Here is a 17,516-nt window from a genome sequence, read left to right on the forward strand (position 1 = left end):
AGTGCTTCAGTGTGGTCACTGATAAAGGCCTGGCCAAGATGCACGACTTTCAAATATACCCATCAAAGAGTCACAGATAGACATCTGTCGCCGAGAGATACGGAAAAGCAATTTGCAGATCTTGTAACTGTGATAAAAACAGAAAGAGGGGAGTACCAACACTTTGTTTGTTTTTGAGACAGGGTTTCTCTACATAGCCCTGGCTATCCTGGAACTCACTATATAGACCAGGCTGGCCTTGAACTCATGGAGATCCACCTAGCCCTGCCTCCTGAGTACTGGGATCAAAGACATGTGCTGCCACACCCTGCAAAAAACTTTTTTTGTATTTGAAAAAGACATAAAATATGTGAAATGATTGAAAGAAAAGCAATGGCTGCCCTGGAAAAGAAACTGAAGGTTGCCGGGCAGGAACTGGGGAAGGAGCTGTAGTTCAGCTGCTTGGCTCCTGAGGTTCTATCCCAGGCTGCGTGTCACCTATGAACTAGTTTAAACATGAACAATAAAGGATTATCACCAGCAAGTAGCCAGTTCATTACTTCTTACCCCAGAGGAGTGGCGATGGAATTAACGACAGGACTTCACATTGACTGTATATTAATATCTGCATAAACAGGACTTAAATGCATGTGCTGTTAGCCTGCTGCACTGCCAGCTACCCAGAGGACTGCTTACCTTCTCACTCGAACCCTAAGTGAGCACATCTCTTTGGCATCTCCGACTTTTTCTGCACTGTCTGTCTGACTGATTCTCTCATGCATAACTCAAATCTGTTCCTTCTTGTGTAATTCCTGATGTGTCTGTTTTTCCCTACATCCCTTTGAAGCCTTCTCAGAGTGGGTAGGCCCAGCAGCAAAGGGGCTTACTAGTTATCAAAGAATGTAAGTTACAGCCTCCAGACCTCTCAGACTCAACAGGGCTTCACTAGTGTTTCCTAGAAGCTAACAACACACAAGCTTCCTTCACCTCGGACTTGGCCAGCATGTTTTTCATCTATACCCTAGGCCTTTAGGGCCAGACTCAGACCAGAAAGTGCCTACCATTTGAGCACACTACCTCTCCTGTTAGAATGATGCCCTACTGAGCAAGCAAATCATTTCTTAAGAAATTTATCTGGTATTTATGAGTTTTGTGTCTGCAAGCCTATCTGTGTACCACGTGTGGTTCATGGCCAGTATTCACAAAGACCAGAAGAAGGCATCGGATCCCTTGGGACTGGAGTTACACACGGTCATGAGTCTTTATGTGGTGGGTGCTGAGATCTTAAAATGGGTCCTCTAGAAGAGCAGTCAGTGTTCTTAACCAATACACCATCTTTCCAGGCCCCCAAAGCTAATTGCATTTTTTTCTTTATGAAAATACATGTCAAATATTATGAAGTTCTTTATTACACAGATTTATTTATCTAACTCAATAAATATTTGCATATGTATAAAGGGATTTCCATTTTCAAAAATAAAAGAACCGTGTTTTCCATATTGGATTCCTCTTTTAAGTTGGACTTCTGTTTACATTGCTATAAATTACTTAGGACCTCATTCTGAATTAACTGAGTTTTTTTACTGTGCTTAAAATACCAAAATATATAAAGAAAGCTATAAAGTAAGATATAAATCTAGTTTCCATTTACATACTTACATATAGCTCAGCTAGCTTTATTCCTGAGATGCAAACCTATCAAAACTTTTTTTTTAGGCTTTTTATTTTTTAAGTATGTATTAGTTTGGAAAATTATTTTTTAAAAATCTCTTGATTCTCTAGTTTTTTACACATTTAAGTTTTTTCTCAACCTAAACAAAACATTAGTTTTCAGTTCATAATTTCAGATTTCAACATAATTAAGCCAGAGATAATCTCTTGTTTGAGCATGTGGCAAATTTGAAGCTAATTAGATTTTATGTTGTACATTAAACTTATCTGTATGAAAATAGTAGATGGGGTGGGTTTTTTTCTTCTTGAAATTCAGACATGTAGACTGAAGTTTCTGCCCCACCTGGTCCCACAGCTGTTCAGACCCAAAGAAACTCACAAAAACTATTTTAATTGTAACATTGTGTACCTATTAGCTCAGGTTTATTATTAATTAGTTCTTACAACTTAACCCATATTTCTTATCTATGTTTAGCCATGTGGCTTGGTACCTTTTATCATTGAAGCATTCTCATCTTGCTTTCTCTGCTTCTGGCTGGCAACTGTGACCAACTTCCTCTTTTCAGAATTCTCCTTGTCTGGTTGCCCTGCCTGTACTTCCTGCCTGGCTATTGGCCAAGCACTTTATTAAAAAAATATATGAGTGACAAATCTTTATAGTATACATGGGCGTTATCCCACAGCACAGACAGAAATTTAGACTTCTTTGCCTCGAACCTCTCAATTTACTATAGGTATTTTGACATCTTCTCTTTGAATTCCTTATCACTTTTCATGATTGACTACTTGCTAATGTTGTTTCCAAATAATCAGAACAGCCAAGAAGATTAAGAGTTAGAAGTGGAAATGTGTAAAAGGGAAAGCAAATGACAATGGGAAGAAATTATGTAACCAAAATCAAAGGATTGGGTAGAAGGAGCAGAAGTTGGAAGCCACATTAGAAAGGAGGTAGAAAGAAGGCCCTGCTGGAGGCAGGAGGAAGGCCGTGCTGGTGGAGTCCTCCCTTTCTCACAAGCTGTTGGCTTCTGCTTCAGCAGAAATTGCATACCATTGATGAATACTGCTACGATGGACATAAATCCTTCCACTAACCCTGAACATGCCCACCTGCCTTTGACTAGACTCAGCCCCATTCATTGATTCGAAATCTTACAGTTTAGTGCAGTCCATTTTAATATTAATCCTGACCACCCTGATTTTTATGTTATTCCTTTACAATTTTTTTTCCATTCTCTCAGCATTTTGTGTTTGGGAAAGCCATATGTGTTGAGGAGGCAGACTCCCTAGTGTGCGGGGAGGCACGTGAGGCCAGGCTTTCTCTGAGCTTTGCCATAAGGCAGCTTTGGAATGTGAGAGCCTCGGAACCTGACCATGTGTTCTGTGGAGGATTCCATCCCCACTCTGTGACTGATTTGTACTCGGAGAAGGCCAGCCCTCCTGTCCACTGCTCTACATCCGTCACTCCACTCGGCTTCTCTAGCTCATCGTCACTGCACCATCAGTCAATACAGTAAAGTTTTTATCAGTTGCTAGTGCTTACACATTGCGAAGTTTTATGTGAGAACTAAGGTTTGCAGTGTTTGTAGTCCCTGGGAAGTTCCTGCAATACTATGTATCCATTTACACAGAAAATTTGCTGGGAAAGTCATTGAGTTCGTTTGCCAAACTCCTTTTAGCACTATTTTTTGTTAAAGTTATTGGTAGCATGAGTTTGATCATTTCTAGCAGGACTTTGTAGAGTTGCATTCTGGGCAGTCAGTGTTGGATCAAAAGCTTATGTGGCAATTCATTGATCTGGCTGAGGATCTTGTGAGTAAAGCCTTCTCTAATAAAGTGCAAGGACAGTTTCAGCTTCCATACTGTTTGTTCAGCTAGTATCTAGGCAGATCAAGGTTTGAAAGAGCAAAAAGTTCAGTCTCCAACCACTTCCTTCAGTTACCCCTATCTGGAGAAAGACTATTAAATAAAGTGGGCAGGGAGGTAGTTACTGCCTCCTCTCAAGGACATTGAACTTAGGTCGAAATAAAGACAAACTCCAGCAGGCATTGTGACACAGGCCATCAGCGATCCCTGTGTGGATCCGTGGTGTGTGGAGAGCAAGGGTCAAGAGGAAGCTGTGGAATTCTGGGTCCACATTTTCTTTCTGTGACCCAATGGGTCTGCAGCCCAGTAGAATGAACTCTGAGATAATTCGGAGATTGTGGGTAGAGAAGCGAGATTCTCCTAGGGCGGATATCAGGTCTTTTTAGGGGTGATCCTGGCTTGTCACAAGCATAGATGTTTGAACCTGGCTTGGTTAAATAAAGACCCTGGCACATTTTGGTCTTTTGTTTGCATGTGCATGTATGTCTTGCTTCTGCACATAACTTAGGATGAGGGTGTCACGCTAGTCAGTGATTATTATTGCTGAGGCACAATGTCTGCTTCGTATACAAACATAAACTTGGGACAGACAGTAGTGGGTCATACTGCAGTCTAAGTGGCACAGAACATTTTGTCTTCTTTTTCGGAGATTGCCCTAAGAAAGAACTCAAGCTCAAGGACCAACAAGTCCCAGGGAATTTGCAGACATCCCCTAGCCAGACGTCTCCTTTGCAGCTTGCTTGTGCAGTTGAGGCTGAATTCAAACTGGTTTATATCCTCAGATCCATACTGAACTGTGTGATGGTTGCTGAGGTTCGGGGAGGAGAAGGGCCTTCTCAGAACTGGTGGAGGAGGAACCGGGGCCAAGTCACATGTGCCTGCTCACCTGCTCACTCGCTGCAGCTCGCTAGGCAGAATAAAGTATTTTTCAAGGTCATGGGCCACAAAGGCGTGGTAGGGTCACTTTGGGAGCCCTAGAGGGCCTGTGCGTCATTGCCGCAGGAAAACGTATTTTAAGAAAGAGAAGCCACGAATGAACTAAGCACTGCTCTGGATGCAGCAGTACTTTTTACTTGTTTAAAAGAATTTTTGTTATGTGTCCATGTGTGTCATGTGTGAATGTGCTTGCTCGCTCCCTCCCTCTCTCTCTCTCTCTCTCCCTCTCTCTCTCTCTGTGCGGGGGGGGGGGGGGTGGGGTGGGGTGGGGGTGATTATGTACAGGTGAACTTAAAAGTCGTTGGATGCCCTGGAGCTGAAATTGCAGCTTGCTGTGAGCAGACTAATGTGGCTGCTAGGTCCTTTGGAATAGTGATAGTGTTCCTAAGTGTTGAACCATCTCTCCACCCCCACGCAGCAATACTCTTGCAGGGTGAATACCTGCCCTGGGACTCCGTTTTTTTTTTTTTTAACATGGCGTTTTTCAATATAATCTGTATATATGTGCATAAAACTGAAGTAATTGCTAGACAACCTGAGAAGCAACTGCATCTCGTTTTCCCAGAGTTTGCCTGTTACTTGCAAAACTGTTTGTAAAACCTATCCACATAGTTGACTTCATAGTTACAAAGTAACAATTTTGGTCTTTTGGGTCTTTGCTGAAAATGTTTAGTGTTATTTATTAATTCCTTGCTGCCCTCTAGTGGTCATATCTAAAAATACTTTGGGTTTTAGCTCCCCTGCAGTTTGGGAAGGGGGTTTGTTTTATTTTAATTTTGAGAGGTCTCTGCAGTTCAGTTTAGCCTGGAACTCTGCGGTCCTCTCAATTTGCTCATTCAAGGATTTTGGGATTGCAGTGGTACGCCACCAAAGCTGGAATTTACTCCAAAATTGATCATTTTAATGTTCGGGGCTCTGCCTCAACAATTGAACCAATTAGTGTAATTTAAGTCAAGAGTTGATGGTGGCTAAAAAAACGAAACCTAAGAGCTTTCACTATGTTTAAATTCAGTCTTTTGAGATCAGGAATTACCATGAAGTAAATCCAGCCATGAAAAGAGCCCTCAGCCTTCACCACAATAACCATGGCATTTTTTAGCGCCACCATTTGGTTTGGCTCCATACTTTATATAAATGAACAGTGGGTGTGCTGCCTGTGCGTGTCATGGTTTGTTTCAAAATTGTCACCTGGGCACAGTCTAGTATTGTGTGGAAGGAAATCATCTAGGGCATATTCTATCACTGCAACAGGAAATGAAGCCAGACCTTCCCGTCATGCTTTAGTGCTGAAATACCTTATTTCTTTTCAATGTGGATGATATAGAAACTAGCAATCAAATGAAAAATCACCAGAAAGCCCAAGTCCCTCTTACCTGATCGCTAGTTCCCTCTTCTCTGGTGCATGAGGGTGTTTGTGTGGGCACGAGACAGCATATACACAGGGTGTACACGTGTGTCCCTGGTACTGCCCCACAACAAGACAGCATACACACAGGGTGTACAACATGCCTCTGGTACAACCCCCACAAGAGAGCATACACACAGGGTGTACACGTGTGCCCCTGGTACTGACCCACAACAAGACAGCATACACACAGGGTGTACACACAGCCCCTGGTACTGCCCCAAAAGACAGCATACATACAGGGTGTACATACGTGCCCCTGGTACTATCCCACAAGACAGCATACACACAGGGTGTACACACAGCCCCTGGTACTGCCCCAAAAGACAGCATACATACAGGGTGTACATACGTGCCCCTGGTACTACCCCACAAGACAGCATACACACAGGGAGTACACACGTGCCCCTGGTACTGACCCACAACAAGACAGCATACACACAGGGAGTACACACGTGCCCCTGGTACTGACCCACAACAAGACAGCATACACACAGGGAGTACACACGTGCCCCTGGTACTGACCCACAACAAGACAGCATACACACAGGGAGTACACACGTGCCCCTGGTACTGACCCACAACAAGACAGCATACACACAGGGAGTACACACGTGCCCCTGGTACTGACCCACAACAAGGCAGTATACACACAGGGAGTACACACGTGCCCCTGGTACTGACCCACAACAAGGCAGTATACACACAGGGAGTACACACGTGCCCCTGGTACTGACCCACAACAAGGCAGTATACACACAGGGTGTACACACGTGCCCCTGGTACTGACCCACAACAAGGCAGTATACACACAGGGTGTACACACGTGCCCCTGGTACTGACCCACAACAAGGCAGTATACACACAGGGAGTACACACGTGCCCCTGGTACTGACCCACAACAAAGCAGTATACACACAGGGTGTACACACATGCCCCTGGTACTGACCCACAACAAGGCAGTATACACACAGGGTGTACACACGTGCCCCTGGTACTTTCCTCCAGCATTTGTTGTGGACACCGTTCATTTACAAGAGTCATAGTACAGTCCTTCATCCTGAACAGAGTCTGGCCTCAGAGACGTCTTTGTCCCCATTTTGGTGGTGTGATGATGGTGGTCTTAGTGGGTAGGCTGCAGGGGGATGGGACAGAGGTGGCCATTCTGAGGCCCCTGTGGTGCCAGTGCGAGTGGATCTTGACCAGCACTCTCTATTCTTCCCTTTCCCTTCAGCCTTGGCATCATGTATGGTTTTGTGGCCAACCACCAGGTAAGGACCTTAATCAAAAGGACCGAGAATCTGACAGAGAGCAATTACAGAGACTTGCAAACATTCCTGAATGAAACCCCAAAGGTAAAAACCTGCAACCTGCATGTTCCAAACGCTTGGTGTCGGCCATTCTGAATCTCTGTGCCCATTTGGAAGCTCAGCCAAACCTTTAAGAAGCCAATGAATCTGCATAGAAAGGTGTTGCCCTTTAATGCTGTGGATGAAGAAACACAGCCAGAGAGCAGCTCTCTTAAGCATCGAAGCATAGTTTCCATAGCGTCAGGATTTACTTGGCTTGTTTTGCTTCAATTATCTTATTTATTTTATTTAGGCATAACAAAATCACAGCACATATAAAAGTATCTCATAATTTTAAGAGTCTCACTGTGGGTATTTGGTTTTGTTTTTTGTTTGTTGTTTGGTATTATTCTTTCTTTTTGGTGGTATAGTTAACCCGTTATCATTGCATAACTGCTATTAATGATGGAATTTTTAGCTTTATGCACACCTGTTTGTTGTCTGTGTAGATATGTCAGTCTCCTTTGGAAAATCTCTCTCTCTCTCTCTCTCTCTCTCTCTCTCTCTCTCTCTCACACACACACACACACACACACACACACTAACACACAAACACAGGTCATTTTGGACGAAGTCAAACAGAATGAGTGAAGGGCCATGACGGGAAGGGCCGCTTTCTGCACTTTCTGTCCTTTTCCTTGGAGTGCGTTGACGTATTACCTGCTCAGAATGTGATTTGAAAAGTATCTGAGCAGGAACTGACTTAAGTGTGTGATGCTCTTGGGTCCCTCAGAATCCATGCATCCTTGAACCGCATGTGGCCTTCAGGTTGATTCTTTCCTCAAAGTCCTGCACATTAAGTGTGTCACATAGCTCAACTGAATAGGTGACTAACAGATGGAATATAACTGTCCCCAAAGAGGGCAAGATGTTTTACCACTAGCAGCTAAAGAAATGAAAATTTAACGCTACTACACGCTTACTGGGGAGGTTGACAACTCTAGAAGAAAGTTAACCTGGCCTTGCTGAGAGGGTTGGGAGCAGGCCCACTGAGCCACCGTAAATAAGAAGATGAATACTCTTTTAGAAAATCAGTGGAGAGTAATCAATACCATGGACTCGTGTGTCAAACTTCAGGTGGCTGTCAATTCTTACTCGTTCTGTTATGGGGTGCATCTGTCCCCTTGAGTCTAGGCTGTCCCTGTGGCCTGCTTATGGCCAGGAGGACACAGTGGACACCATCTTGGGCTGATCGGTAACTTCAGCTCCTAGGAGCTGTGTATCAGGTGTCTATTAGGCTCCCGCTGCTGGTGATCCTGAGGGGACCTGGTGAAAATACCCAGGCTGCTCACAAAGAAGAGGCAGGAGAGAGGGGGACCCACTTGTGTGCATTCTTACGGTCCCCATTATGGTCCACCTAGACAGTCCACAGAACCACGACACATAAGCAGTGACCACAGCCAGTCAGTTTATTGTTAGCAAACGCGGTGGATAAAAGTCGGTGCTCGGTCAGTAAAGCTGGGGCGTGTAAGGACCGGGGTACTGGAAAAGACGAGTGTGTCTGTCACTTTCTAGCTATTTCAGAGTGCTCCGAAGGGGTTAATTTTTTTTGTGTCTTAAATCCCTACTGTCTTTGTATTATGACTTTGCACCTCAAAGGGCAGGTGCCATGAAATTTTCTTTTCCAGCAAATTGACTATATACTGGCTCAGTACACCAACACCAAGAACAAGGCATTCTCAGACCTGGATGGTAAGTAGCGTTGAAAGTTAGTTTGCATTTTTTGTTTGTTATGGTTCAGAAGATGCCTTAGCTACCTCCTATGTAGCGCAGACCAGGATGGGAACCTGTTGAAGGTAGGAGGAAGGCAGAAGCAGCTCAAGAGCTACTGGGCGTTTGTCACTTGTCACTGGATGATTAAAACCCAAATTTTAGGGGCTGAAGGGATGGCAAAGTGGTTACTAGAACTTGGTGCCCTTGCAGAGGACCTGGGTTCCATTCCCAGTGCCCATGTGAAGGCTCACAACCATCCAGAACTCCAGTTCTGAGACATCCAAGGTCTTCTGCTTACCTTCGTGGACACCAGGCATTCACATGGTGCATAGACACACCTGCAGGCAAAACATTGATCCACATAGATTAATAAATAAATCTTTAAAAAAGGCACCCAACATTCAAGTTCAGTTTCACAAGCAGAGGGATTTGGGCTTCAGTTTTAAAATTTTACCTTCCTTATGGTAAAGCCTTTACTCTCCTGTGGTCATTCTTCATGCAGAAGAGCATGTGTGGCCCCACTAAGTGCCCTGTTAAATGGGCTGTAGAAACAACCTGGCCCTGTTCCTTGACGGACCATGTCTCACTAGAGTTCACACGCAGCTTAGTCAAGTTGTTCTCAACCAAAGGTGACATTTTGGAGGCATACATGGTTGGCAGGATTGGGGAGGGGCAGTGGAACTGCTGTCTGTTGTCCAAGGCCAAGGATGGTGCTCACCATCCTACAAGGCACAGGACAGTCCACCCCCCAAAAGATGTATCTGGTCCTGAAGGTCAGGGGTACTGCAGTGGAGAGACCCCAGTGTAGGTGAGTTAGAAACAGTGATTGTGGAACACAACTCGAGATCACAGATGCCGTGTTCCTTCGCGCAAATATAAGGGTCCATGAGAATAATTTTCCAGGGGAAGTACAGGTTTGAGGAGTTTGAAGCCGGCAATGGCATCTCCTCGCATTAGGGCCCCCGGTGAATGGTCTGAAGTGGAGGATGGGACGTGAGGATGGGAAGAAGGAAGACATTTTTCAGGCGTCAACTTGTGGGGCGTGAGCAGAAGGCATGGGAGGTGAAGGAGACGCCGGCTTGCCCTCATCAACTCCTTTCCTCTCAATCCAGATGTCGATAACTTGCTGGGAGGCAGAATAAAGGACCAAGTAAAACCCAAAGTAATCCCTGTGCTCGATGACATGAAGGCCATGGTGACAGGTAAGCATGGTGGCACAGGTGACCGAGGATAGTCCATCCTAGATTCCTGGCTTCCCAGGGACACTCACATTGTCTTGGATTCCTTCAAGGGTGGGTAGAGACAAGAATTACAGTCTGGCCATGCACACAGGCCTGGCAAAGACACAGACTGTCCCAGTATGTGTGTTGTTTTTAAAAGTTTGTGCTTGTAAAAGCCTATGATACTGGAGGGGGGGGGAAGCATCATTTGAAGTCATAATGACCCAAAGTTATGTTCATGTGTTTCTGTGTGGCCCATGGCTGGTTTTGTGGTGAGGTGGCAATGTTTTGGATTTGTTGAGGAGACCAGGCCCACAGAGCTTATATGATCTCGCCTATTATCTGGAGTTTCAAAGAAAATATCTGTTGATGTGTTGGTTGTAGTAGCGCATCTGTAATCCTGGCAATAGAAAGGCAAGAGAACCATGACTTCAGGGCCAGCCTGAACTACTTAGGGAGTTATGTAAGACCCTGATTCAAAAAATATGAATGAATGAATTAAAGGGGGTGAATTAATGACTTAAAGGCTTTTGAAATCATCAGGTATCAGTTCTGCCCATCACCAACCATTTCCCTTCCAGGCTAGGAAACTCAGTGATGCGACCCTCAAAGACATATCAACCTCCACCTCCCCTCTTTCTTTCTTCCCTTCCTTCCTCCCTTCCTTCTTCCCTCCCCCAATTTTCCCCTCTCCCATTCTTTTTTGCTTACCTCTCCTGGTCTCATTTCAATGCTATTTCTTGTGGCAAACGTCCATCTCTAGCTTCCCTTCCTTTTCTTTAAAAAAATATTTATTTATTTATTATTATGTATGTGAATGCATGTGCATGAGTGCAGGTGCGTGTGAAACACTTGTGGCCATCAGAGGGCAACTTGTAGGGTTGATTCTCTTCTTTTACCTTGAAGAGAGTCCCAGGGATGAACCTTAGTTTGTCAAGCTTGTGTGGCAAGCACCTTTACCCACAGCTACTGTGTCAGCTGCTCTTTCTCTAATAGAAAAGTTATCAGTTGTTTTCAACCTATACCCTACCCTGAAAACCTTTGTTATTTTTTTTAAATTTTTTTTTACCTGTATGAGTGTTTGTGCACCATATGTGTGCTTGATACGTGGTGAGTCCAGAAGAGAACATAAGATCCCCTGCATCCTGCATTGTGTAAGCCTCCATGTAGGTGCTGGGAACCAAACCCAGGATTTCTGCAACAGTAGCCAATGCTTTCAACCCCTGAGCCATTTCTCTAGTCCCCAGCCCCCTTTAGTCTTAATTAACACTCTCTGGGTCCTCATATGATCATTTCGTGGGTTAAGAATTCCACATACTAATCCAGTCTATAGCCATCAGCGGACTGGGAAGTGGTGGACCTGGCTTTCAGACCTTATCTAGCAAAAGCCCACGTACCCAGCCAGCTTTGGTAGACGGCACCAAGAACAGAAGGGAGAACTTGGAAGTAGGGTGTTGCTGTCCCATTCGCAGGAAGGCCAAATAACAAGCCCTTCAGGGAGACCTGGCAATCTTGGTCTGTGGGGGAGTGGCTGTAGGTGGATTCTAGGCATCCCGCACCCCAGCCCTCTGTGTCAGTACATTTACACCACCATCCAAGATTCCCTCCAACCCCACAATCTGAAGGTGCTGAAGGCTGCACAAAAGGAAAACCACAAGTCAGTGTAGTTGGTATGTGCACAGTCCCTGTGCCCAACAGTCTGAAAAGTTTTTAGTGTTTTAAGTACTGTTTGAAATATTTTGGGGGGGGGATTTACATTTGTTGTGTTGTGTGAGCACACTGGCACATGCTGTGTGGAACCCGTGTGGAAGTCAGGGGACAATCTGTGGGAGTTGGTCCTCTTCTTTTCCTACATAGGTTCCAGGGATCGAATTCGGGTTGTCAGGCTTGGAGGTCCAGGCCCTCCCCCACAGAGCCATCTTGCCAGCTCCAATATTTAGTGCTTGAGTTACATAGTGCTTTCTAGATCAAAGACCAAGTGGGTCTTATTTTTCTTTGTGATTCAGATATTATTAACGCTCTCTTTAAAGCCAGCTTGACCAAGTCAGTGGGTTAAGCTTCCACTGTGGCCAGAAATGTGCCTTAAACTGTGCTCAGTAAACCATCCCAGCCGTTTAATGCATTGTGAGGTCCTGTAGAGAAGACCACTTGGACACAGGTTCAAGCCAACACAAGTCTTTATTAGCTGTCCGCTGACTACCCTGAGTGTCCAGTACCCAAGTGCAGTCCCAAGCCTGCCTCAGAGTGAGCATACCAAGTACAATAGTCGCATCCCGGGTTGGCGCCTCAGTTTAGCAACAACAGTTAGTCAGAAGCAGAACTACAGAAGCCGAAAGGCAAGGTTAGTGTTGGGACGTTTCTGGACTTTGATGGATTGGGCCTTTGTTTTTACTTGGAACCACCTGCTGGGTTCCAAGGTCTGAATGGTACTTCCATCATGGTGACAGTTGTGCCAAGGTCTGGGGTCTGTAACACAAAGACTTTGGAGAGAGAAGAAACGTAACAGTTGCCTGAGCACGTTACATGTGGGCTGCAGGTCAGTCCAGGAGAAGAGCTTTGGGCTGGCGAAATGTAGTTGACTGAAATTAAGAATTAAGCAAGAGTTGAGATGAGATTAAGAATCAGAAAGGTCTCTTCTGCCTTCTTCAGATGCGTACAGCCTGGGATCATGGAATGACTCTGAGTCACAGCCCTACACATATATTAGAGGCATAGTATGCTTTGGGATTTTCAGAAAGTTAATTTTTATAGCTACCTGGTTCTTCCTGGGCCCTAAGAGGGCAGTACCCATAGCTCTGAATGTCTCCAGACGATGACTAAATAAGCATGTGTTTCCTGGGCCAGCAGCTATTTTCTCCCTTGTCTTTCCCTCTGTTTATTGTTTTATGAACTAAAATAGTTCATAAATCAAAGCATAGACCAGCGAGACAAAGCTCAGGCGCAGAAGCCAGCGTGTGCTCTCTCATTATCCTCTGTGCTCTGCTCTGTTTGCCCCTATGCTCGTTTTGCCTTTCTGGTGATAAACAGTTTTTACGGAATCTCTGTATCCCATAGAACACAGTAAAGAAACCGCCAAGATGGCCACTCCATTATTAGGGGAGAGGTTTTTCTTGTGGGTAGGAGAGAGAAGATATCCAGAGGCATCTGGAAGAGTCCAGAACAGAGAGAAAAGGAAGTAGACTGGACGTGGCCAACAGACTGAATATGGACAGGGCTTTCTCCAAGAGCATCGGGGGAGCATGAATGTGGGTTGGAGGTGTATGAAAAAATCACGTGGGTTCTAAGAAGGACGAGTAACTTTGGGGAGAGAAGCCCATGAACGGGGCAAAGCCTGCAGTTCTAGGGTAGAGGAGGAGGTCAGAAGGGCCAGGATGCTAGTGCAGGGACTCTGCCGCCAACAAGTGCTGCTGGGTAAGGACAGAGGGAGCCTGGCGGCCTCCATGGACTTTGATAGACTGATAGGCACTACAGGTATATGTCAATGGAGGGCCATATGCGCCTTCTGTCAGAGGTAAGAGGAGTGATCACCTTTTGGGTACGGGAACCTGTATTATAAGTTCCCAAGGAATACTGATATTTCACTAAGCTGCCAAAAATCCTCCTCTAGTCCAGCTTGAACTCATTTCCAGATAGATGGGGTTTCTGAGACCTAACCATGCCTACTAGGGCAGGGTCTAAGTCAGCGTGCAAAGCTGACTTCCAATGTGCCCTTAGAGATACGGTTTGCTACAGATGCTGTGGTAAGTAGATGGAGAACTGTGACCCCGGGCTGTTTTTAGCGAAAAAAGAACATTAATGTTCCTCTGGCCCCGTGTGAGTGTGTGTGTGTGTGTGTGTGTGTGTGTGTGTACAGCTTTAACACTCACATTTACCTGCTTGCCAGAGAAGAGCAGAGACATGGATTTTTAAAGGGAACGCGCCCATTTTCTTGAGTCACTCACTTACATCCTGATGTTCTCACTTCAGTGTCGTGAATCACAGAGCAGAGACCTGTCCAGGAAGACTTACTTAGCCAGGAGAACAATGGCTGCTCATTCAAAATTCTTGTCTTTTGTGTGGCTTTAAGCCACTGTAGAAAAGAGACTTTTATTACTTCCTTAGTCTCTAGCTGGGACTCCACCTTCTAAACAATCAGGATAGTAAATAATTAGATTGTATTCTAGGCTGTGGGGCTCACAAAAGAAAACCAAGACTCATTGTCTCTGAGGAGTTCCAGTTTCATTCATTATTCTAACCTTGTCTCCTGTCTGCTGTGAACTTGGTGATAGCCTCATCATTTTAACATGAGAAACTGACACAAAGACTTTCAGTGAGTCTGTACCTAGAGTCCCGGGAAGTACGGAAGCTGGGATCTTGGTCTAAACTTGACTGGATCCAAGTCTGCCCTCAGCCGCTGCTCTAACTTTAATTCTAACCCTTTGCCTTGGTTAGTCTTCATTTATTTATATAGAAATAGTAGGTTGGTTACTCTTCTCTCGCTATGATAAAAATCCCGTGACCAAACTCAACTTAATGAAGAGATCATCTGGGCTCGCAGTTGCAGAGATTATGGCGGGGAATGAGTGATGGCATCGCGTCTTGTCCGCACAGGAAACAGAGAATGAGGGACAAAACTGAGAGACTTTACATCCTCAAAGTCCCATAGCTTCCCCCAAACAGCGCTGTTCACTAACTAGCGACCAGGTTTTCAAATGCCCGAAATCAGAGGGAACGTTTGTCTTCCAACCCCCCACATTGCATTGCTTGGCCCCCACAAACTCATGACCATATCATAATGCAAAATGCCTTTAGTCAAACTTAGAAGTCCCCAAGTCTTGAACAGTTGGTCAAAAGTCCAAAGTGTCTTCTAGGACTCAAAGGAATCTCCTGTGATCCCCTGTAATGTTAAGAACAAACCTAGGGGCTGGAGAGATGGCTTGGTGGTTAAGATCACTAACTATAAGGTTCAATTTCCAGCATTCACATGGCACCTATAAATCCAGTTCCAGGGCGATCTGACAGACACCTGCGCACCAGTGCACAGAAAGTAAAGTTAAAGAAATCATAAAAAAATTAAAAACGAACAAACCCACCACCAACAAATTTCATACTTCCAGTATCCAATGGCACAGAATATGCATTCCCATTTCAAAATGGAAGAATGGGGCATAGCAAGGAAATAAAGGACCAAAGCAAGACTGAAACCTAGAAGGGTAAACTTCAAATCCTGTAGCTCCACGTCTTCTGTTCAGGACCTCAGCTCCATAGGGCTTGCTTAGATAGCTCCTCCCCTTGACATTTACATACCAGAGGGTTTTTTTTTCCAACTTTTAATTAAAATTTTTAAGGCTAAGACTCATTTAGATTCTGACGTCAAGATGGTGGCCGCCACTGGCACCCGCAGAGCCACTCCAAGGAGCCTGAGTGGCCCTCAGACGGGTCTAGGGGAGGCACGGAGGAGGAAGATATATCTGCCGATTATGAAGTATCTCCGGAACAATCAGTAAAAAGGCGGGTCTTATAGGAAGACGCTTTCAAAACGTGGCCTCATGAACCTGGAGATAAAGATTGCGGAAAAGAGCCAGGCAGAGAAGGGGAGCTAGAGATGCCACAGCAGCGGTAGGTATGGGAGCCCGGCTGCAGGAGACAAAGGAGCAGATTGTTGCAGAGTACAGCTAGTAGGGTGCTGTGCCAGTCTGGAGCTCACTCAGGTGCTGCCAAGCTGCACAGACACCCTGGCTCTGCGCAACAAGATACCTGAGATGGAGAACTGTTCATTTTCTGGATTAAGCCTTCTCGAAAGACTTCCAAGGTCCGTGCTGCCTCCGCAGGCCATATTGATGCCTGTGGTCAATGTTGCCGCCAGAGGCCGTGTGGATATGCGTGGTCTGAGCTGTTGCTGGCGGTCATCTTGATGTCTGCGGTCGGTGCAGCTGCGCGAAACCATGTGAAGTTCATGGTCCATGCACTGCCGCTGGCTGTTACGGGCAAGGGAACTTCTTTGGCAGTGCTATTGATAACTACAGTCTCATAATTAAGAGTAAGAGATGTTGAAGGCCTCTGTGATAACCCCTCCTCCAAAGAAAAGAGAAAAGGAAAAGAAGCAGTCAAGACAGGAGGCTATTGAAGAGTCTTTAAAAATCCTGATAAAGATGCTGAAGTGTAGCTATTCACAGCTGATGGCTCCTGGCCAGGGCAGGGGGTGGTGTGGGGACGGGTGGGAGTAGGGAAGGACCCAGATATCCCTAATGATCACTAGGAGCTTGACCATGCTCTAATGAGTATATGGGCAACACAAATTGTACTTGGTGTATTTTGGGGGGGATGGGGAGCCCGAAGGGTTGAAGGGTAGACCTGGGAGGAAAGGGAAGTGAGTGCAATCATTGTATGAAATTCCCAAGCAGTCAGTAAAAATATTATGTTGGAAAAAATTAAAGCTAGTGTAAAGATATTGGCTTTTCTTATACCCCCCCCCCCGTTTTCTACATTTAAGTATGTGTCGTTATACTTTGTTCTCATTTCTGACTGGTAAATGCTGGCTCTCTTAATAGTCATTGCCCATATAAGGATATAACTGATTCTTACGTGGGTTAATCTGTTTTGCTGACCAGGTAGTGGCACTCAAGGTGTCCTGGGTTTATGCTCAACTGCTTAATTAAGAAGAACCGTGGAGGAGAGCCGAGCTGGGTGAAGGGGCTGGCAAGGAGCTTTTATGTCTTCCGTGTGTCCTGCCCCACTGCCCTTGGCAGCTGTCTGAGCTCACCTCCCGCTTTTTTGAGGCACTTATGTGGCCCATTCTGATTCTGGCTGTGTCCCTACAGCCATCAGGCAGAGCAGGGATGCCCTGGAGAGCATGAACGACAGCCTCAAGAACATAAGTGACGGGAGCACACAGCTCAGCACCGACCTGACCGATGTGAAAAATAGCGTGGAGAATTCGCTCCAGAACAGCAATGACTGTGCTTCAGAGCCGACCAAAGATATCTGTGACAACATCAGATCAGAGCTAAGCAATCTGGGGAGCAACCTCGATGCCAACCAGGTGAGCGGGCATGAGCTTGCCGCAGTCAGGAGAACTAGTGGAGGTCAATTTGGGCTAAGACAGGGGCCACCTATCTGGTGCACAGGGGCTTGGAATGGAAAACAGTAACCTCCAATGTTCCGGGAGTCTTTTGGGGGACATCTAATCATTGTGCTGGAATGGATGCAGCAGAAGTTTAAAAAAAATGTGGGGGACGTTTGAGAAAGTCTGTGTTGTTTGATGATTTAGCAAGGTAAATTCAGATTGCAAAAGAAAAGCAGATTACATGCTCTTCTTTAAATGATTTTTTAAAAACTAGGTGCATGGAGATGTGGGGAGGTGGCTCAGCAGGTAAGAGCCTTGCTGCTCTTGTAGAGGAC

At 45.4% G+C, this 17,516-nt stretch overlaps 1 protein-coding gene across 7 annotated transcripts in view; it reads left to right on the top strand.

Annotated features, from left to right (window-relative positions):
• Prom1 (prominin 1) overlaps window positions 1–17,516 on the top strand; it is a 108,710-nt gene that overhangs the window by 55,106 nt on the left and 36,088 nt on the right. For all 7 annotated transcript variants that reach the window (XM_087909053.1, XM_087909051.1, XM_087909054.1 and 4 more), the window contains exons 5-8: window positions 7,089–7,209; window positions 8,832–8,895; window positions 10,029–10,118; window positions 16,937–17,157. In XM_087909053.1, coding sequence (XP_087765179.1) covers window positions 7,089–7,209; window positions 8,832–8,895; window positions 10,029–10,118; window positions 16,937–17,157 — 496 coding nt within the window. The remainder of the gene's footprint in view (window positions 1–7,088; window positions 7,210–8,831; window positions 8,896–10,028; window positions 10,119–16,936; window positions 17,158–17,516) is intronic.

Source organism: Myodes glareolus, chromosome 8 (assembly GCF_982192425.1).
Source record: "Myodes glareolus chromosome 8, mMyoGla1.1, whole genome shotgun sequence".
In the NCBI taxonomy this organism is placed as follows: domain Eukaryota; kingdom Metazoa; phylum Chordata; class Mammalia; order Rodentia; family Cricetidae; genus Myodes; species Myodes glareolus.